This window comes from Cervus canadensis, chromosome 31 (assembly GCF_019320065.1).
Source record: "Cervus canadensis isolate Bull #8, Minnesota chromosome 31, ASM1932006v1, whole genome shotgun sequence".
NCBI lineage: Eukaryota > Metazoa > Chordata > Mammalia > Artiodactyla > Cervidae > Cervus > Cervus canadensis.
Genome location: NC_057416.1, coordinates 18,322,457 through 18,346,424, shown reverse-complemented (window position 1 = coordinate 18,346,424; position 23,968 = coordinate 18,322,457). Strand labels below are relative to the sequence as shown.

Here is a 23,968-nt window from a genome sequence, read left to right as displayed (position 1 = left end):
ACACAGACTTCTCACTGTTGCAGCTTCTCTTGTTGCTGAGCGCCGGCTCCAGGACACGCAGGCTTCAGTAGTTGTGGCTCCCTGGCTGTAGAGCACAAGCTAAACAGTTGTGACCCACAGGCTTAGGTGCTCCTTGACGCGTGGGATCTTCCCGGGTCATGGGTCAAACTTGTGTCTCCTGCATCGGCAGGCAGATTTAACCACTAAGGTACCCGAGAAGCCCTGAAAAAAACCTTTTAATATCGTCTCAACAGATACAGAAAAATCATTTGACAAAATCCAACATCCATTTCTGATTAAAAAAAAAAACTCTCAGCAAACTGGAAATGGAATGGAACTTATCCATTTGATAAAGGGCATCTACAAAAACTATAGCTAATGTCATACTCAGTGATGAAAGACTGAAAGTTTTCTCCCAAAGATCAGAAGCAAGTCAAGGATATAACTGTCCTTATTACAGTAAGCATGTCACAGTATAGACAAGGAGCAAATCATCACATTGATCCCGTTAAACTTATATATTAATTATATTTCAATAAACTGGAAAAAGTTTTAAATTAAAAATTTAAATTTAAAAGTTTTAAATTAAAAAATTTGAATAGGCACTTCAAAAAAGATATATGAACAGCAAATAAGCACATAAAATTTGCTCAAAATAACTAGTCAATACAGAAATGCAAATTAAGACATAGTAAGATACCACTGCACACCTATAAAGAGTCAGACATGACTGAGCAACTTCACTTACTTACTTCACAGCTATAAAAATGGCTAAAATTCCAAAGATTAACCATACCACATGTTGGCAAAGACGTTGAGCAACTAGAATTCTAACACACTGCTAATGGGAATGTAAAATGGTGCAAATGCTTTGGAAAACAGTGTGGTAATCTCTTAGATAGTTAAACGTTTACCTTCCATTTGACTCAGCCATTCCACTCTGTTAGGAAATTTAAAATGGAGGAAGTCTTGTTAAGGCTTCAGAAGCAGGAAAGCAGGCTTCTGACCTACCCAGACACTGCCCAGATTCCGTGCCTGCGTGCAAGCGTAGCGAGTCAGGCAGCACTTCAGAAGAGAAAGGGAGTGGGTCTCAGAATTCTTGAGCTCCTAGAGGTCTGTTCAGTCTCCCAGGGTCTAACAAAATCCTGTAACTCACAAGGTGAAACAAACAGCATTGTAAAAGTTTAAAAAGCCGCATTTTTGGAGTCTTGCGAGAGTTTGGCTGTTACTCCGAACTTGATCCAGAATGGCTACTCTGATCTATGTTGATAAGGAAAATGGAGAACCAGGCATCCATGTGGCTCCTAAGGAAGGGCTGAAGCTGGGGTCTGTACCTTCAGTCAAAGCTTTAGATGGGAGATCTCAGGTTTCAACACCATGTGTTGGCAAAATGTTTGATGCTCCACCAGCTTTACCAAAAACTGCCAGAAAGGCTTTGGGAACTGTCAACAGAGCTACAGAAAAATCAGTTAAGATGAATGGACCGCTCAAACAGAAACAGACAACTTTCTCAACCAAAAAGATTACTGAGAAGACTGTTAAGGCAAAAAGTTCGGTTCCTGCCTCAGATGACACCTATCCAGAAATAGAAAAATTCTTTCCCTTTGACCCATTAGATTTTGAGAGTTTTGACCTGCCTAAGGAGCACCAGATCGCACACCTCCCCTTGAATGGAGTGCCTCTCATGATCCTTGATGAGGAGAGGGAGCTTGAGCAGCTGTTACATGTGGGCCCCCCTTCGCCTCTGAAGATGCCTCCTCCGCTGTGGAGTCTAATCTGTTGCAGTCTCCCTCAAGCATTCTGTCCACTCTGGATGTTGAATTGCCACCTGTTTGCTGTGACTTAGATATTTAAATTTCTTAGCACTTTATAGTTTGGGTATGTATTAATAGTTTGTATTAATAAAGCAATTCTTTGTTTAACAGAAAAAAAAGCCGCATTTTTGTGTACAAACTGATGACAATATCAATTTTCAGTCTGGGATTATAAATGTGAGCCCCCCAAGCTGCAATTTGAAGTCTCTGACATGACGTGGACACATTGCCCTGGACATTTCCCAATTGGAACTCCACATTGCTGTTAACCAGGGATTTTCCAGGGCTGTTTAACTCTGGATGTTGTTCAGCCCAATTTGGTGATATATATGCTGTTACTTTTCTCTATTGTTTTTATTTCTCTTCTCTTAATGACTGTATGTTGTAATTAAGTCAAATAAACCTCTATTAAATATCAAATTTGTTTGTTGTATGTGATGAGAGTCGTTTCTTTTGTTAAAGAATCCTTCGAACCTAAAACATAAATAAAACTTTCAAGAAAACACAGTCCCAGGTATTTAACCAAAAAAAACAAAAGCGTGTGTCTATACAAAGATTGGTACACGCATGCTCATAGCATGCTTATTTATAACAGGCAAAAACTAGAAATAACCCAAATGTCCATTGCCAGGTGAGTGGATATAGAAATTGTAACATAACCATACAATTGAATACTATTCAGCAATTTTTTAAAAAATGAGCTGTTTTCTCATACAACATGTGTGAATGTCAAAATACTTATGCTGAATGAAAGAAGCCAGACTCTCACCCACCCACACACATACACACAAAGACTAGACACTGTATAATTCTATTTATATAAAACTCGAGAAAATACAAATTAATTTATAATGATAGAAAGCAGAACAGTGGTTGTCTGGGGACTGGGAGGGGGGTTAGTTGGAGGAGGGTAGAGAGGAAAAGAGTCAGAGATGACAAAGGGCACAGGGAAGCTGTAGGTGGTGATTCTTGATTGTGGTGAAGTTTCCATATACGTCAAAACCTATCAAGCTGCAGAACTAGTCAATTACAATTACAGTAGTGCTAGTCAATTACAGCTCAGAGAAGCTGTTATACAGAATCCCTTTTAAACAATTTTGATTTATTCAATTATGGAAAATCTGCCTTTTTCTCTACCCTATATTTTCAAATAAAAAGAGTTAAGTTACTTTTGGAAATGCTTCAAGCGGTCACTTTATAAGAACATTGACACATTTGAATGGGATGACTGAAAATGTAAAACGGTCCAGTGAAAGCTCTCAAAGGCAAATTTGTGTGAGCAAAAGGTCCCAAGTGTTTCAATGTCACCAGGTGTCAGGAAGCGTGCTATAGGTGAAGCATGCAAAGGCTTTGTCTTTTGGGACTCAGGCGATTTGAACGCGAAAGAAATATTGGGCTCCTAAGGAAAAGCCAACCTAGGAGAACTCAGGACTGGTAGGTTGGACTGTTAGATTGGAGAAATACAGGCTCTGACTGACCACAGAAGCATGCTGCTAGTCTTGCAGGGCTTGATTGCACTCCTCAGCCAGCCCTCACCCACCCAGGCAAATAATAAGGGATTCTCTTGGACAAAGTGTATTCTCCTTTGCTCGTCTTTCTAACTCTCCAGAAAGCAACCACAAAGCCCTGGTCTGGGGTATGAAAATCTGCACAGAGATTCCTGGTGTTCCTCGTCCCCTAAAAAGCCCAGAAGCACAAAGGGGACCAGAGTTATCCAAGTGTATGCTCTTGATCTGATTTTTCTCTTTCTGCCACTTTCAAAAAGAGTCAATGTGTTATCGGCAACAACACTGTATTTATAAACTTCAAAGTTACTAAGAGACTAGGTCTTAATTGCTTTCACCACACACACAAAAAAGTGACAATTGTGTCAGGTGATTGAAGTGTGAGCTGACTCTAGGGAGGTCATCATATTGCAACATAGAAATGTATCAAATCAACACTGTTGTATCTCTCAAACTTACACAATGTTGTACCTCAATTGTATCTCCACAAGAAAGAAAAAGATTCAATGGGAAAGCTGTGCTGACCACCGTGGCCGTGGGAAGAGCCGCTGTGTACCTGGGGTCCCAGCAGCAGCGTGTGCATGCTAAGTCACTAAAGTCACTCAGTCGTGTCCGACTCTGCAACCCCACAGGCTGTAGCCCCACCAGGGTCCTCTGTCCGTGGGATTCTCCAGGCAAGAATACTGAAGCAGGTTGCCATGCCCTCCTCCAGGGGATCTTCCCAACCCAGGGTTCGAACCCACATCTCTTTTGTCTCTTGCATTGGCATGTGGGTTCGTCACCACTAGCACCACCTGGGAAGCCCCAGGAGCAAATGACTTTGGCTCCAACCAGATAGGTGGAAAATGGTGGCTGCAGCAAAGCAAATCAGTGATAAAGATGAGTTGAGGGAACATTCTATTCCAGTAGGTGATGGAGCTGAGTGAATACTGACTGCTCACTGGAGACCTAGGGTCCAGCCACAGAGGACTCAGCTGTCGCACCAGGTTGGGACAATTAACAATAGCCACTGAAGGGCATCCAGCCAACCTCAGAAAACTGGGAGTCATCTAAGGAGAGAAAGGAGATCCTAAGGAGAGAAAGGTAAGAAATCTCAAGTCTTTCTTTGTAACTGGCTCAGAATTTGCTTTTACCTGTTCAAGTTGTCCTTTATCTGTGATTTAGTTGTCCTAGACCTGTGATAAAATTCTGGATGTAAATATCATAGTTTAAATCATTGCTGCACATAGACTGTCCTGCCACCATGGAAATAGTCTTCATCTGCCCTGTCCAACCTGTTAACCACATGTGGCCACTGAATACTTGTAATGTGATGAATGTGAATGCTATTGAATTTTTAACTGTATTTAATTGTAATTTGTGTATGAATAGTGACTTGTAGCTAATGGCTACGGTATCGAATTTTTTTCACCTATCCTGAAACAGTCTGCATTTTAATTGATGGTAATGTTGCCCTGAGTGAATTTTAAGAAACAAGTTAAATTGCTACAAAGAAAAAGCACCAATATTTTTGTATTCCATATTTGAGAGCATCTCAAAACTGGTACATTTGTTCTTATTCCTGTTGTGTTTTGAGATTTTTGTGAATACTAAGAGAAAATTTTAGAAAAGACACACAGCTGTTTCTTTTCTTTTTAAAGGAATCCATTAATTTCATTAATTAGAGAGTAGTTTCAACTTTTACATAGTGAGCAAGAAAGTTATAGCAGATATATGTTATTTTGTTACTCAATATTAATTTACATTTGTCCTGGTAACAGAGCAATGGTTTGTTTTTCTGTCAAGAGAACAATAGTGTTTTTTTTGTTGTTTTTTTTATCAATACCACCCAAACCTAGCCACCTCTTTCATTCTGTCCCATCACTTAAACACAGGGAGAAGTAGAAACTTTCTCATCATCCAATCAGAGCCAACCGAGAGAAATGAGATTTTTGTAGAAACTGTAGAGAAAAGAGAGCTCATGTCAGCAGGACTGCATGTGAACCTGGAGGATCCATGTGAGGCCGGAGGGAATCACCAACAAAAATGAGATCAGGACCCAGAGTTCTTCATTTGTAGAAATAAGCAACTCACATATAAGGGTTAAGATCCTTACATTTTACTGACTGTGGATTTACTGTCAGCCTTCATGACAAAGCTGGAAAAAGACACGGGGTCTATGTTAGTTCATTTCACATGGTGGCTGCCTGGTAAATGTTTGGTGAATTAACCAACTATTCAAATCACCAAATATTTACTGAATTCAATTCTGCAAAGGTGCCAAAAGAAAAGGTCCCTGTCCTCAAGGAGCAATGAACCTTGTTGAGGAAGTTAGATACAAACACCTGCTCGTGCTGAGAGCTGACAACACAAGATTCAGGATCATAATGAATGAGGGAGCACAGGGTAAATTGCCAGTTAAGTGATGGGTAATAGGCAATGAAGAATTTCTGAGCAGAAAACAACTATTCAAGCAGAGATGATCAAATGGACATTTTACAGGGGAGATGGTTTGAATTCGATCTTAAAAGATGCCTAAGCAGGCTTCTCTAGTGGTCCAGTGGTTAAGAATCCACCTGCCAATGCAGGAGACATGGGTTCATTACCTGGTCCAGGAAGATCTCACATGCCAGGGGGCAACTAAGCCTGTGTGCCACAACTACTAAAGCCCACACACAGCAACGAAGAGCCAGCACAGCCAAAAAAAAATTAAATTTTAAAAAGTTTTTAAAGGTGGCTAACCTTTGGGTTGAGAAGCGGACGACAGAGGACGAGATGGATGGATGGCATCACCGACTCAATGGACATGAGTTTGAGCAAGTTCTGGGAGTTGGTGATGGACAGGGAAGCCTGGCGTGCTGTAGTCCATGGGGTCACAAAGAGTCCGATGCAACTGAGCAACTGAACTGAACTGAAGCGTTGGGTGGATGAAAGTGTGAATGAGGCATACTCTGAAAGGCATGAGAACAGGGAAAGCAGAGGTTTCCTCTCTGAGAGTACAGGGGGAATTAGGATGAAATTGCTTATGTCGGAGTCATCAGTAGTCTTTAATTGACAATCTCAGAAAAAAAAAAAAAACAATCTCAGAGAAGTGAAACATTTCAGGTATCCTTCAGGACTTAGGATACTAAAATTTTAAAAAATAGATAAACTTCAAGTTTGAAAAGATCAGAAAAAAAAATTTTTTTTTCTTATTTCCATTACTTGTAAAACTATATTCTCAGGGAGTATCATTTGGAAAAGTAATCATCTTTTCCTACTGCTTAAGTTTAAACTAAGTCCCTGTGGTTTAGCATTAAATTTAAATTATTTAAATAAACAACAGACTCATTTCTCGCCCCATGAATGTAAGTGCTCTTGGTAATTTTCAATGGGATGTGTGAGAAAAACTCCATATCTTTGGTTTTGACAAGCTAATTTATTTTTTCAACTTCTATGTTTTCATTGAGATTGTGTACCACATGGGAAATAGTTTTCTCTGTCTCTTTCATTTCTCAACAGCCTATCAGGTTTCCAGGTTTCTTCTCTCATCCCAGGCACCTGAGGTCCGGTTTTAGTTTCTGAAGACCACAAGGAACCTTGATCCAGGGTGGGGCTGCCCAGAACTTGGGCCCTGGTTCCCTGTATATGTGCCTGTCTGGTCATGACAGAAAACTGGTTCTTAGAAGTCAATTGCCTAGTTGTAAAATACACACTTTTCTGTCTAAGAATGAGGCCAGGACAAAACCTTCCCATTTGCAGAGGGAGTCTAATAAAAGAAAAATGAAAACCAAAAAAACAGTATCTGTAATCGGGAAGGAAAATTGTCATCTTCTTTCCTTTCCAAACAGTGCTGGAGGCACACGTCAATATGTACTAAGAACAGAAAAATGTCATTTTTTTTTCTTTTTCTTTTTTAATCCATGCAGTTAGTGTGAGACAGCTGCAAATCCTCACTTTCATGGAAACAATCCCACACCCTTGTTCACCCTCAAGCTCTTTTTTTCCAACTCAGATCGGATTCTTTTCCCTTTCATAAGCTCATAAAATGTTGAACCTCAGGGATCATTTAGTCTTATTTTATAAACTGAATGAACCGATGAGGATGATACAGGAAAACCATGGGAGAATTTACCCGCGTATCCTATCTTCTGCCCTTGTATTCATGTACAATTTCAACATACTTCAGTAACATTCAGCTTTCTTAAAAGATCTGCTGATTTTAAGACTCCACGTCTCGGCACAGGCAGTTCCCTTGCCTAGAACGACCAGCTCTTCCCGCATCAGAAACACACCTGCTCATCCTCCAAGATCCAAATCAAAGGTCACCACATCTTTGGAGCCTTTCCCAGTTCTTTGAAGCAATTGCTATCTTATGACTCCCATGTTTTCTTAGAGTGCCTGGCACTTAGGGAGACATGGCCCTTGTCATGGTATATTACAATAATCTTTTACATATTCTGATACTCACTGGACCATGAGCGACTCAGTTTCAACTTTTCATTTCTACATACCCATTCCCTAGCCTGGTAGTTGCCACAGAAATAAATAACTAATAACTGATGACTGAATGGCCAGAACTTGAGTACAACTTCCCTCTTGTCTAATAGATGGATTACACATTCTGACGTCTGATTCTTATCTAAATTGAAATCACTACTTTGAATAATGAGCCCCACACCTTTTGGATAATAAACTAAATTAGCATGATTGCTTGTTTTTGAACTTCTTTGATATATTTGTTGAATAAATTATTAACCACAACCTACTATTCACTGTTTATTAAATTCAAGAAGTATAGGATCTTTTAGACTTATCCCTAGAAAAACTGAATCACTGGAGTCAGTAAATTTAAAATAAAATTAGAGTTTGGTTACTTTTGCCTTTTCGTAAGAAATTTATTTGTCCTCCATTAACTAGATATGATTAGGCTTCATAATCAAGTTTTGTAATCTCTTATCCTCATGGGGAGTTTTCCTTCACTTGTAAGGTCTTTCCCTACCCCAAATATTTTAGGGACTAGGAAGAATAGGGTTTAATACATATATATTTCTAAGATGTTACCAAATATAAGATGTAGGAAATTTTAATTAAAAAAATTATTTTATGTTGGAGTGTAGCCAATAACAACATTGTGATAATTTTGGATGGACAGCAAAGGGACTCAGCCATACATACACATGTATCCATTCTCTCCCAAACTCCCCTCCCATCCAGCCTGTCACATAAGATTGAGCAGAGGTCTCTGTAGGTCTTTGTTGGTTATCCATTTTAAGTATAGCAGTGTTTACACATCCATCCCAAACTCCCTAGCTATCCTTTCCTCCCATGCTTCCTCCCCGGCAACTGTAAGTTCATTCTCTAAGTCTGTAAGTCTAAAACTTAGTTTTTTAAAAGTTATCTCTAACCTTGTCTTCCAGTCCAGTGGTGAAATGGAAATTATTTACCCTGGGAACTCTGACTGCCTTACTGATGAATCATTCCTGCTGTGACACGAGGCCCCAACCCTGGGTTCCTGTGTATTCTCTCCATTGCCATCCCTGGTTTTATATGTTTATTTAAAATGAGCCAGATTGGTGCAAACATTTCAGCCCCTATCAAGAGGCCACTAACCTGTCTGAAAAGGGAGCTCATTAGGGGTGTTGAATAAATCTTTTGGATAAAAATCAAAGACTACATAAAACTTGGTATAAGCAAACTCTGTAAGCACACATGGAGCCAAAAATAAATGTTGTATATTGGCAAAGGCTCAGCATGCAGAAGTCAGGCTTTGAAACTTCTGGTGTAAGTTTCCAACTTTCCCTGTAAACCAAAAATGTTAGTATTTGCAGTTTTTTATGGTTCTAACCATGTGCTCCTTACTGCAGAGAAATATTGAGATTTTAAAATGCTATTTTTAATCTATGTTTTACTCTATTAAGCCAGTTGATATATTGGTGTTTTGGACACAGTGGGAAAGAAGTCTTTAAAATCTGCCTTATAATTTCCTAGAGAGAGTTTTACTAAAGGTAAAAATCATATCACCTCATATATTGTGCTACCACATGTTTTTCTCCTGATACACAAAAATATTGTAGCACTTATGCATCTTTATCTCTGAACACCATGCTTCACACTCTTTCTTATCTTACATAAAAAAGTAAATAAGTAAACGTGTATTTGTGTGTATATATATATGTGGGTGTTTATACATGTGTATATATTTGGTGTGTGTTCATACATAAATACATATATACAAATCTGTACGTAAGTAGAGAGCTCTATGAAAATTGCATTTTAAACAAATCACTAGATAGATCTCATTGACTACTGAAGGCCTATGTGAAGCTATGGAAGTAGTCATCTAATAATAAAACATGTGACGTATGTTTTTTCATTTTGCATTCTGATCATACCTACAACATCCCATTCCACCTGGAAATAAAAAGTGGAGACATACTAGGGGAAGATATTTACACATGGATGTCCTGCTGAGAGCAGGAAGTAACTCCAAAAAGTCTTGTGAGAGCCTTTCTTGCCATCCAGCCAGGCCAATTTGGGAGATTCCAGATGTTTATGGACTTACTATAAACTTTGAATTCTTATCTGAACCCTGACACTAAGTGTGGGCTCGCGTGATTTCACTCCTCCCCACCCCCACCTGCTAAGGTCTGAGATGATATGTCTTTATATTTTGAGCTAAAAAACGGGAGGCTGTTAGCCCAGCAAACCTCTTAACCAAAACCCTTCCATCAGTCTCCTGGCCAACTCTTTAAACCAACCAAAAAAAGGCGTCAGATCACTTTTGAATGCTTTCGAAACGTAAATCATAGTTTTGAAATATTATGTTGTTATGAATTCCACACTTTGGGGATTTGCTTTTATTATTTGAGCACTGATTTGCTTTCTCTCCAAGACAGAACACAAGGGCTGAGTGAAAACCAGGGGCCAGGCTCTGCATTATCTACGTCAGCTCCCTGGTCTTCTACTGCCCGCCCGCCCTCAACACAGGCTACCACAACATGCAATGGCAATCAAATTTTGGCCAAGTTATCTGAGAAGAGAAGGATACAGAGACAGATGTACGTAGATGTTCGGTTTTGCAAATAAAAGTCTTTTTTAACCGGAAGTGTTCTCTGGGTCACTTTAAATACAAGGAAGCAAGTGGACAGGAAAACGGTACCTGGAGATAGAACACCATCCAGCAGTTTGCATCTGTCTATTCCCTTCCTTTGATGACAGTGACGTACCTTGACTGGATGTAGCTTAAAATTCTTCTCCCTTTGAGAAGTCATCCCCCCCCACCCCCGCCCCGGCGTGTCATTCCTGTCACTTGAGTCGGCCCTTTCACCACGTGTGGAAACTTGCCTATCATCAGATGGTTTTGGTCAAAAAGAGATCCACTTTAGTGATTTTCATGCCCAAGGCCCAGCTTCCCTTGTGACTCAGTGGTGAAGAATCCCCCTGCCAATGTAGGAGACGTAGGTTTGATCCCTGGGTCAGGAAGATCCCCTGGAGAAAGAAATGGCAACCTGCTCCAGTATTCTTGCCTGGGAAATCTCATGGACAGAGGAGCCTGGTGGGCTACAGTCCATGGCGTCACAAAGAGACACTTAGCTACTAAATATCAACAACAACAATGCCCAAAGAAAATGAAAGTGCATCATTAACACAATTCTTGGGACATTTGTGTCACAAGATGTTTGACATTGTTAAGGAGAGTCTGCAGTGATGACCTAAGTCCCTTCAAGACACATGAAAAATCAGCAGTCATCTATCCATGACCCAGTTTTCTGGAGGCAAATCCTAGAGGGAAATGAATTGCTTTAGAAGACTAAAACTTCACGGTGTATAATTGAATAAACTGGTGCATCTCACTAACAACATTTAATAATTAAAATGAGTATCCGTTCACCTTCAGAAATGGTCATTTTCTAATGACCATAGACAAACAACAAATCATAGATGTATTTAATCTTTGTGACAAGATAATAGGTTTTATAAAGAATTGATTGCAGCTGTGCCATCCCCAGTCAACAGTTTCCCCAAAATCAAGGTGATTTTACCACTTGGGAAGCAATTTTAACGTGTTAAAGATGATTTTTGATCTGCAGCTGTGTTATATATGACTCATGCTATATGAAGTCAGGTGAAACCACATTGAAGACCATTCTCAGTGAGTGAAATTTCTTCCTTTCCACACACTCCTGCCAGAGACCTCCTCCTAGCCAGCACGGCTAGAGGAATGCAATCTACACAGCCTCCTTCAGTGGTCCTGTTTCTTAAAAGAGGATCCTTGAAATGCTATGTGCAAAAAAATCTACTTCAACTCCACATTTCCTAAACTGCCCTGATAATAGCAGTATCCTGGCAGCTTATCAAAATGAGAGCTCCCTGGTTCCCACCAGAAGCTTACTGAACTAGACACTTGAGAGGCAAAAGTTGGGAATTAGTATTTTTAACAAGTACCTTGGTCATTGTTATCCTCAGATAGTTGAGGGTAGAAGCTGGGAGCACTGGTTTAGGGGATGATGAAACACCGGACCCACCTTTGCTGTGGGTGTGTTCTCTCTCCTGGGGAAGTCAGAGGCATCTTTCCACTCCAGATCTTATTGCTCCTCAGAATGAAATAGAAAGCCATCATAGGGACTTCCCCGGTGGTCCAGTGGTTAAGAATGTGCCTTCCAATGCAGGGGACACCAGTCTGATTCCTGGTCAGGGAAGTAAGATCCCATATGCCGAAGGGCCACTAAGCCTATCTGCTACAACTGAGAGAAGACTAACGCTTGCCCAACAGAAGATCCCATGTGCTGCGACTCAGACCATTGTCTTAAAAACAATGTGCATATCTTAATTTTAAAAATACTTCATTGCTAAAAAGTGCTATCATCTGACTCTTCAGTAAACTTTGCAACAATAACATCAAAGATCATTAATCACAGATCATTATAAAGAATATAATAATAATAATAAAGCTTAGTATATTGCAAGAATTACCAAAACCTGACAGAAACATGTAGTGAGTAAACGCTATTGGAAAAATGGCATCAATAGACTTACTCCACTCAATGTTGCCACAAGGCTTCAAATTCTAACTTAAAAAAAAAAAGGCAGTATCTGTGAAATGCAGTAAAGCAAAATACAGCAAAATATAGATATGCCTATAATCTCTGCGAGCTTCTCTGTGACTCAGGTAGTAAAGAATCTGCCTGCAAAATGGGAGACCCAGGTTCAATCCCTGGCTGGGGAAGATCCCCTGGAGAAGAAACTGGCAACCCACTCCAGAATTCTTGCCTGGAGTATGCCATGGCTGGAAGAGCCTGGCAGACCATGGGTGGCAGAGTCGGATATGACTGATGTGATGTGATGTGTGATAATCTGTGCATAAAAGAACAAAAGATTGTCTAAATATATTAGAAGTGAATCTCCAATATCAGTTCAGTTCAGTCTCTCGGTCATGTCCTACTCTGCGACTCCATGGACTGTAGTACACAAGGTCTCTCTGTCATCACCAACTCCCAGAGTTTACTGAAGCTCATGTCCGTTGAGTCGGTGATGCCATCCAACCATCTCATCCTCTGTTGTCCCCTTCTCCTTCTGTCTTCAGTCTTTCCCAGCATCGTGGTCTTTTCAAATGAGTCTGCTCTTCACATCGGGTGGCCGTATTGGAGTTTCAGCTTCAGCATCAGTCCTTCCAATGAACATTTAGAACTGATCTCCTTTAGGATGGACTGGTTGGATCTCCTTACTGTCCAAGGGACTCTCAAGAGACTTCTCCAACGCCACAGTTCAAAAGCATCAATTCTTAGGTGCTCAACTTTCTTTATAGTCCAACTCTCACGTCCACACATGACCACTGGAAAAACCATAGCTTTGACTATGCAGACCTTTGTTGGCCAAGTAATGTCTCTGCTTTTTAGTATGCTATCTAGGTTGGTCATAACTTTTCTTGCAAGGAGCAAGCATCTTTTGATTTCATGGCTGCAGTCACCATCTGCAGTGATTTTGGAGCCCCCCAAAATAAAGCCTTCACTGTTTCCATTGTTTCCCCATCTATTTGGCATGAAGTGATGGAACTGGATGCCATGATCTTTGTTTTCTGAACGCTAACCTTTAAGCCAACTTTTTAACTCTCCTCTTTCACTTTCATCAAGAAGCTCTTTAGTTCCTCTTCACTTTCTGCCATAGGGATGGTGTCATCTGTATATCTGAGGTTATTGGTATTTCTCCCGGCAATCTTGATTCCAGCTTGTGCTTCATCCAGCCCAGCGTTTCTCATGATGTACTCTGCATATAAGTTAAATAAGCAGGGTGACAATATACAACCTTGATGTACTCCTTTCCCTATTTGGAACCAGTCTGTTGTTCCATGTCCAGTTCTAACTGTTACTATCTGACCTGCATACATGTTTCTCAAGAGGCAGGTCAGGTGGTCCGGTATTCCCATCTCTTGAAGAATTTTCCACAGTTTGTTGTGATCCACACAGTCAAAGGCTTTGGCATAGTCAATAAAGAAGTAGATATTTTTCTGGAACTCTCTTGCTTTTTTGATGATCCAACGGATATTGGCAATAAATCTCCAATATACGTATCCTTATTTCTTAAAAATCTTAAGTACAACAGCAGAAATATAAGTAAAATACACATTTTAAGAGTCTGGTAATTTTTATATGAAGACCAAATTCCTATAATGTACAGCTGTATAGAATAAAAATCCTACAGGGTGTATATAGCCTGGAGTTACAGTACTCATCAGTGTTTCATCTGAAACTGAAAAAATAAATCTCCATTATGGTGACTTATGAAAGTTAGTCTATTCTTAAAGATATTCTGGCCAAGAACTGGACTAGTAATGGGTGGCTGACTGTCCTATGAGTCAGAATAACTTCTGGGTCGTTCTGGCTGGTATTTGTGATCAGCCAGTGTCCCTGATTATTTGATGGTCTAATGACCTCTCCTAACCAGGCCTGGGGGTTCTGGTTGACATCGTTAGGTCTTGTGTTCTCCCAACTGACTTAATAAAATTGTTTCCTTGTGAATGCCGATGCTCAGATGTGTTTTTGAAAGGGGTGTCCATGCTGTGATTATTTGTTAAAAAGTGATAAACATGAAAATCCAACATGAAAAGACCATCCTAAGTCAACAGATGTGTTTTTCAAAAAGACAGATTTGTTTGTGAGCAGCCAATAGCGACCTTGCCAGCTATATTATTAAAGAGCCAAAGGACTGAGTGACTAACCCCTGTTTATAGAATACGGATGCCATAGAGACTGGAGATGTTGGAAAAGCCTCAATCATGGTTCCTAGGGCGTGGTGCTAAGAAACTCTTGGCCACGGTGCTCTGACATTGCTGAAAGGCAGAAACAGAATGGGGAATTGCGCCTCCCCAATAATCAACAGCAGCTCCCTTAACGTTTAGATCGGTTTCTCTGAGAAATAGATTTAAGTCTTTTTTTCTTTTTGCTCATAATCAATATCCCCAAACTGAAAATAAAGTGCATCTATGCTAGAGTTGGGGAAGGAAATGGTAATCTACTCCAGTGTTCTTGCCCAGAGAATCTCATAGACTGAGGAGCCTGGGGAACTACAGCCCATGGAGTTGCAGAGTCAGACTGAGCATGCATGCTAGAGTTGGTTTTTAAGGCACTTATTTGTTTCAAAGGCATTTTGGGCCCCTCTACGTTAGCTCATTGTGTGACAGAAGCCTGGGTGTTCTGTCAGTGTCTGGTGTCTGCATATGATTCGGTTTTCATGTGCCTTGGAGTGTGTACTGTCATAAAACCAGTAGTGAGTTGTATCAGCACGTACTATACTTGTGAAAATAGACACTGACTTCTGAATTGCACACATAGACTAGTAAGTACTGCCCCCGTTACCCACTCTAAACTGGTTGCACGTGCAGTTGAAACAAACCAAAACTGGATCCTTTAGAAAGTCTGTGAGCTTGGGAGCCCTATTAATGAGAAAAGTTTTCAATATTATCTGTAAGGACAGCCATCCCCAATTTTTTGGCACCAGGGACCGGTTTTGTGAAAGAAAATTTTTCCACAGGCCGACCAGAGCTGGGAGATGGTTTTGGAATGATTCAAGCACACATTAGATTTATTGTGTACTTTATTTCTATTATTATCACATTGTGATATAGAATGAAATATTATACAACGACCGTAAGGCTGAAGCAGTGGGAGCCCTGAGCTTGTTTTCCCATCGAGACTGTGGCACCTGAAGCGTGTTGCTTACATCCAGCCTACTCTATAATCTCATTTTGGTTGTTGTCATTGCAGAAAACCCTACTTCACAAAGATAGGATGCTGGAAATGGAAGCAGGCTTTCAGCCCCTTTGTGGCAATCCCAGGGTATTCTCTAGCTTGCCGCTGACGTCCTGCTGTATACACACGGTCCATCACCAGGGTGTTGGGGTCCCCTGTGTTAGGGAGAGCTTAAGTGTGGGCTGACTTGCAGGGGTAGTTTGCTTTACACTGCGGTAACACTGACTTTACCTAAATGCTTTCTCTTTTGCCCCTTTTATGCACTCCACAAACTACCACAACTCAGACAAGATGAAACACATAAGCTGACTAATGCTGTAAGTATTCAAGAAATTGAATTTGTTATTTTACTGCTCCTGAGAAAAAGACTATTCAGACCCAGATGTTTTCAATGGAAAATTTGACTAAACATTCAAATAATGAACACCGATTTCATCCAATCTCCTTCAGAAAGAGGAGGGAATCCTTCTCAATTCCTTTTACAAGGCCATCCCTACTCTGATACACAAACCAGACAGAGGCGACACACACACAAAATTGCAGATAGATAGTTCTTGTGCAGTTCGATGCAAAAATTCTCAGCAAAATTTTAGCAATTCAACAATGTACAAAAAGAATAAGCCACTGATACTAAGTAGAATTAATTCCAGGAACATAAAGCTAGTTCAGTATTTGAAAATCAGTCATTGCAACCTACTATATCAATAAGCTAAAGAAGAAAAATCATATAGTCATATTAATTGATGCCAAAAAAAAAAAAGAGCATTTGACAAAATTCACACTGATTCACGGTAAAAATTCTCCGGACAGTGTGAGAACAGAGGGAAAGTTCCTTAACCTCATGAGGAACGTCTGCAAGAAATCCTCAGCTTATACTGTGTTTATTGATGAAAGACTGATGCTTTCCCTATGGATCAGGAACAAGGCTGCTGCGGCTGCTGCTAAGTCGCTTCTGATGTGTCCGACTCTGTGCGACCCCACAGACAGGAACAAGGCGAGGATCTATATACTGTTATCACTTAACATTGTATTGGAGGTTCTAGCTATGATAATAAGGCAAGGAAGAGACATAAAAGGCAAGCATATTACAAGGGAAGAAATGAAACTATATTTGTAGACAACAAAATTGTCTACATAGAGCATGCCAAGGAATCTACAAAAAGACTCCTAGAACTTAAAAATGAATTGAGTCACATGATACAAAACAATACACAGAAATTAATTATTTCTATATACTGATGACAAACAAGTGAAAACTGAACTAAAAAATGCAATCAGTTCAGTCGCTCAGTCGTGTCCAACTCTTTGTGACCCCGTGTACTTCAGCAGGCCAGGCTTGCCTGTCCATCCCCAACTCCCAGAGCCTGCTCAAACTCATGTCCATCATGTCGATTATTGCTCCCTCACCAAAAAATGAAATACTTAGGTACAAGTCTAAGAAAGCATGTACTAGATCTAGATAGTGAAAAATTACTAGATAATTTTTATTTAAAAAAAATACCGAATATTCAGTGTTTAAAAAAAAATTATTGAATAGAGAAGTCAATGGAGACCTCAATACTTGGAGAGATACATACCATGTTGAAAGATTGGAAAACTTGAAATAATAAAGATATCAATTCTTACAAATTGATCTATAGGTTTAACACAACTTCTATTGAAATATCAACAAGGTTTCTCATAGGCATAGACAAGTTTATTCTAAAATTTATATGGAAAGGAAAAAGCCCTTTGAATGGCTAAAACAATTTTGAGGAAGAACTTACTGGGAGCAATCACTGTTCCCAAGATTAAGGCTTACTACATAGCTACAGTAACCAAGACTGCGATGCTGGCAGATACATAGACACATATAAATCAGTGGGACAGGGTAGAGACCCAGAAATAGGTCTACACAAATATGGATTCAATTTATTTTTGACAAAGGGGCAATATCAACTCAATGGAGGAGATATAGCCTTTCCAATAAATGGTGCTGTAGCAGTTGACATTCTTAGGCAAAAAACCAAAAACAAAACACCTGTATCTTAAACCTCACCCCTTATACAAAATTTAACTCCATGTGAATCATGGAGTTAATTGTAAAATATAAAACTAAAACACTTCCAGAAGAAAAAAAAAAGGGATCTTTGGGAAAGAGAACAAACGCTTGATTCATAAAAGGAAAATTGATAAGTTGGACCTCATCAAAATTAAATTTTTTTCTTCTCTGAAAGACTCTCTTAAAAAGATGAAAAATAAAAACTACCAACTGGGAGAAAGTATTTCTAATCCTACATCCAACAAAGTTAGACTTGTATCTAGAATAAATAACCCCCCAAACAGAAGATTAAAAAACTATCCAATTTAGAAAACTGGCAAAAAATATGATTGACATTTCACCAAAGAGGATATACAGATGGCAAATAAGCACATGAAAAGATGTTCAATATTATTACTCATTAGAGCAATGCAATTAAAACCATAATGATATGTCATTACAAAATTATCAGGAAGGCTAAAAATTTTTAAGTGGTAATAACAGAATTCTGGTGAGAACACAGAGAAACTGGCTCACTCATACATTGCTGATGGAATAAATGCCACAGTCAGTTGGGTAAATAGTTTATCAGTGTTTTATAAAACTAATCATTCAAATACCCTACAAGACAGCAATTTTACTCTTCAGTATTCATTCCTAAGAATGGAAATTTATTTTCATGAAGAACTTTGTACATACATGTTTACAGCACCTTTATTCATGGTAATCAAAAGCTGAAAATTAACCAAACATCCTTCACTGACTGAATGGGTAAACAAACCAGTATATGTATACCACCAGGAAAGGTATAAACTATTGATGCAGGCAGCAAGGTGGATGAACTTCAAAGAAGTTACTGCAGAGTAGAAAAAATTAGGGAAAAAATATCTCAAAAGGATACATATTATAAGATTCTGCTTATGTAACACTGGGGAACTAGTATAATTACAGAGATGAGCAAAATTGTGGATACCAGGAATTAGGGATGGGGAAGGATAATGGGTGTGGCTATAAAGGGGTATAAGGAGGGATAGTAAAATTCCTTCATCTTCTCCTCCTCCTCCTCCTTCTTCTTTTGAAATATAAGAGACATACAGATAGTAAAGTATCTTGGTTCTGGTGTTGGTTACAGGTGGCTATACACACAATAAAATTATATAGCAAAACACATCCATATGTTTAACTCGAATAAACTTTGTGGATTGTATGACTGTAAATTTCCTGACTTTGATTTTGTTGATGTTGTTTAGTCGCTAAGTCGTGTCCGACTCTTTTGTGACCCAAGGACTGTAGCCTGCCAGGCCCCTCTGTCTGTGGGATTTCCCAGCAAGAATACTGGAGTGGGTTGCCATTTCCTTCTCCAGGGGATTTTCCCCAACCCAGGAATCAAACCTGCATCTCCTGCTTGGCAGGCAGATTCTTTACCACTGAGCCACCAGGGAAGATCTGGTTTTGATATTAGGCTCATATAAAAACTTGTAGTTGTTCAAGATGTTAACATTAGAAGTTGGGTGAAGGCTACACAGAACTCTCTGTTCGTTTCCTTAGAAATTCCTTTGGATCTATAAATTTTTCAAAATAAAAAGTTAAAAAACAAACTAATAGGCCAGATGGCCAAGCAAATAAATGTAACTGGTGCTCTCACACTTTTTGAGGGCATTCAAAGAGATACAATTTTTTGGAAAAGCAACTTGGCACATTTTTCCCCAAACCTTTTACTTAGAAGTCTCTCTTTTGGGACCCCTAAGGAGATCATCCTAAATGAGAAGAAAACTGCACACAAGAAGAAATTTTTCATAGTGCTACTTGTAGCACTTTTATCAGGGGCTGATAAAAGAACCATGGAGGATTTTCCACTGAAAGCAGAGTAGGAGACAGTTTCAATAAGGAAGTTAAAAAAATTGCTTAAGTTCCTTGCTCCACGTGCTGCAGATACATAAAACAATATGAGGGTGAATGAGTGTTTCCCATGTGGTCATTGACATCATTCATGATCTTAGTGCAAGCAGTTACAGTGGAAAGCTAAGAACTGAGTCAAGATGCTTGAGGATACTGAAGGAAGAGAAAAATTCAAGGGTGTTTTTGCAAGGAAACTATGGGGGGCTGAATTATTGAAAAGAGACTTTGTGACACTGTTGGTGGAAATGTAAAATGGTACAACCGCTATGAAAACATCTTTTCCTCCAAAAGATGAAAATAGAACTACCCCATGATCCAGCAGTCCCACTTCTGATTCACTGTCTCAAAGGGATATCTACATCCCCGTGTTCATTGCAGCATTTTTTACCATAGCCATGATGTGGAAACAACCTACATATCCATCAATAGATGAATATATAAGGAAAATGTGTTATATGTCTACAACGGAATCTTATTCAGCCTTAAAAAAGAAGGAAATCCTACCATTCACAATGGCATAGAGGACATTAAACTAAGTGAAGTCAGTCAGTCACAGGAAGACAAATACTGATAATGCTCTTATATGAGGTATCTAAATAGTCAAATTCACAGAAGCAGAGAATAAAAAGGTGGTTGCCAGGGGATGGGGTGAGGGAGGGGAAATGGGAAGTTGTTCAGTAGGTACCAAGCTTTAGGTACATAAGATGAATATGTTATAGAAATCTGTTGTACAACCTAGTACTGACGGTTAACATATGGTGTCATGCACTTAAAAACTCATTAAGAAGGTGTATCTCTTTTTTAAAAATTTATTCATTATTTATTCTTTTCCATGCTGGATCTTCGTTGCTGCACAGGCTTTCCTTTAGTTGCGGCGAGTCGGGGCTACTCTCTAGCTGCCGTGCGCTAGCTTCTCCTTGCTGTGGTTTTGAACCCATGTCTCCTGCATTGGCAGGTGGAGTCTTCACCATTGAACCACCAGGGAAGCCCCCAAGAAGGCAGATCTCTTACTAAATGTTCTTACTACTGCCAAACAAGACAAAATAAACCAACAACAAAGCAAGCAAGTGAACACAAGACGTCTTTTGGAGGTGATGGCTATGTTTATTTTATCTTGGTTGTAGTGATGGTATCACAAGTGTGTGCATAAGTCCAAACTCATCAAAATGCATACATTAAATAGGAGCAAGTTTTAATAAATAAAGCAACCTCAATAACTTGGAGAAAAGGATAGAGCACTCCCTTTCCTGGGCAACAAAATATGATGGCTGCTATCTGTTCTATTTTGGCAAGAAGAATCTTGTTTATCGAATATCCTTAGTACAAGCAGATTATCATACTTCTGGATGCAAATCTATTGATGGGTTATAATAAATAAAAATTAATGATAATGTCAACTTCTCTTTATATTAATGCTTTAACATGAATCCCACACTTTTTATGTTTTTGTATGTCTGATAAACACAGATATTGACCCCTCCCAATGACATAAAATCAAATATGATTTGCAGGCATCACATGTGATGGCTGCTAAGATCACAAACATTCATTGGATGTTGCAAATCCTAATATTTGCCTGGAAACAAGTCAGTTGACTAGAAATGCATGCCTGGCAGTATACTCTACTTTCGCTTCACAGAATGTTGCAATTAGTAAACACATCTTCATTTGTGTAATTGTTTAATGTCCCTCTCTCACTGGATTTGAAACCCCAAGAGGACGTGATCACATCCCTTTCCTTCACTCCAGTGTCCAAGTTACCTAACAGACTGCCTAGCTCACAGTACCTGATGAGTATGAGTTGAAATAATAAATGTGAGGGCACAAGTAGGTAGGATATTCTTTGGGCCACTAGAGTAGAGAAGAAAAAAAAAAAAGAATATTTATAAGAACCAATTATGCACTAGGTACTGTGTATACGTCTTATTGCAATCCTCATGCTAGCTATTATAATTGCATCTGAAATAACCAAACTGAAGTTCGGAGAAGCTGAACCATTTACTGAGGGTTACACATTGTAAGTTTTGTTGACTTTACTTTTTTTTTTCTCTTCTGTATCTCCCTGCCACCTCAAGCTCTGCTGAGAGGAGAGGATGTAATGACAAAATCTCCTTTAGAGGGACTGGAAAATAACTGTAGAGTCATCTATGGAATAAGCTTAATGGAGAAAAGAGACCAAACCAGTAAGGTAACTATTTCATGAACTCCTACCCACAAGGTCCACGTTCCAAGGACCAATGGCTGTGTTTGAACTCCAACATCACCAGGCAGGTGAAGAAGTGACAGAGAATCCCATAGCACTAGAAGCACTGTCTTTGGAGAGGAACTTCTCTCATGGGGTAAGTAGCACGGGATGTTACTGATGCCACAGTAAAGTTGTCCACCGGATTTTTTCTTTTGCAACTCTTCCGAATCCCATTTGGATTATAACTATAGTAGCTTTGAAAGGCTGCCTAAAGAATTCTTGGTGACCTGGGCACTTAAAATATTTTAAATATTCTGCAAAAGCCAATATCAGATTTACCTTTTATCTCTATATTAGCCCCAAGCACATCTACTTAAATTGATTGTCACGCCACTTAACCTCTATTGAGGAGCAAGGGACAAAGGTCCGAGTGCCAGCCACCTTGATAAGACCAGCCAGGCTCACTGCTTCAGCAAAGTCTTTGGGGCCAGGTGTCATGCCAGATGTGAAAACTCAAGGCTAACAAATACAGTCACTGTCTTCATCAAGCTAACATTTCAAGTTATTGTAAACAATAATCAAACTGATCCAAATTCCCCAAATAAAAGTCCAACTAAGAACTAGGGAGGAGAATTACTCAACTTCACAGTTGACAATCATTATTGTTTACATGAAGAATTAGAGAGAAAAGTAATCAAATACACTATGTTCCTTGAGATGAGAGACCAGATTTCTCTTGGCAGGCTAAATTCTTTCTGTTTTCCTGGAAAAACAAAGGAAGCAAAAATGACAATGGGAAGAAGGGATAGTAAGGATTTACTTGACTAAACATTCTGGTTGCTTGCTTACTTCTACAAGACAGCACAATATGTATTAAGCCACTTGACTTCAGTGAAATTCCTCAGATGGTTTTAAAATAATTATATGTTGAATATAAACCAATTCTGTCTTTGAGTTCTATTTCATAAGGACAAAGAATAGACAAAGCTGCTCAGACTGCAAGAAGCTCCTACAACTACATTTTGATGAGTTGAGTGTAAGTGAATCAGAAACATATGGATTTCATTTGTTTTGTAATTCATATGAACTCAAAAACCAAGCACAGCCATGTCAAAACACGTTCTTTGAAAAACTTGGGTCAGTGTTTCTCTCAACCAAACCCAGTGAAATTCTTTTTTCATTTGTATCTTTAGTAAATTCTAGTAAAAACTTGGCACAGTGTTGAATTTTATTTTGGCTAATTTTAATGTCTCATTGGAGGATATCCTTATTTTAAACTTTGGACTTTATGGATGACTATTGTATTGCTTATGATTTTCTACTGAATAGATGCATGCTCAGTCGCTCAGTCACGTCCAACTCTTTGTGTTTCATGGGCTGTATCCTTCCAGGCTCCTCTGTCCATGGGATTCTCCTGGCAAGAGTACTGGAGTGGCAATACCAGAAAAACAAACAAGCCAATCAAAAAGTGGGAAAAAGACTTAAACAGACATTTCTCCAAAGAAGACATACAGATGGCTAACAAACACATAAAAGATGTTCAACATTGCTTATTATTAGAGAAATGCAAAACAAAACTACAATGAGATACCACCTCACACCAATCAGAATGGCCATCATCAAAAAGTCTATAAACAATAAATGCTGGAGAGGGTGTGGAGAAAAGAGAACCCTCTTGCATTGCTAGTAAGAATGTAAACTGGTGCAGGCACTATGGAAGATGGTATGGAGATTCCTTAAAAAACCAAGAATAAAACCGCCATATGACCCAGTAATCCCACTCCTACGCATATACCCTGAGGAAACCAAAGTTGAAAAAGACATATGTACCCCAATGTTCACTGCAGCACTATTTACAATAGCTAGAACATGGAAGCAACCTAGATGTCCATCTACAGATGAATGAATAAAGAAGCAGTGGTATAAAAATACAATGGAAATTTACTCAGACATAAAAAGGAACGCTTTTGAGACTGTTCTAATGAGGTGGATGAACCTAGAGTCTATTATACAGAGAGAAGTAAATCAGAAAGAGAAGTATAAATATCATATACTAATGTATATATGTGGAATCTAGAAAGATGGTACTGATGAATTTATCTGTAGGGCAACGATGGAGATACGGACATAGAGAACATACTTATGGACACAGAGGGAGGAGAAGTGGGAGAGGGTGAGATGTCTGGAGAGAGTAACATAGAAACTTACATTACCATATGTAAAATATGCCAACAGGAATTTGCTGTTTGCTCAGGAATCTCAAACAGGGGCTCTGTGACAATCTAGAGGGGAGGGATGGGGAGGGACATGGGAGGGGGGTTCAGGAGGGAGGGGACATG

At 39.3% G+C, this 23,968-nt stretch overlaps 1 protein-coding gene across 1 annotated transcript; it reads left to right on the top strand.

Annotated features, from left to right (window-relative positions):
* Positions 1-1,206: 1,206 nt before the first annotated feature.
* LOC122432455 (securin-like) lies at positions 1,207-1,922 on the top strand. Its single transcript, XM_043454379.1, has one exon. It carries the CDS (start codon positions 1,247-1,249, stop codon positions 1,844-1,846), a length of 600 nt encoding a protein of 199 aa, XP_043310314.1. The 5' UTR covers positions 1,207-1,246; the 3' UTR covers positions 1,847-1,922.
* The last annotated feature ends 22,046 nt before the right edge of the window (positions 1,923-23,968 follow it).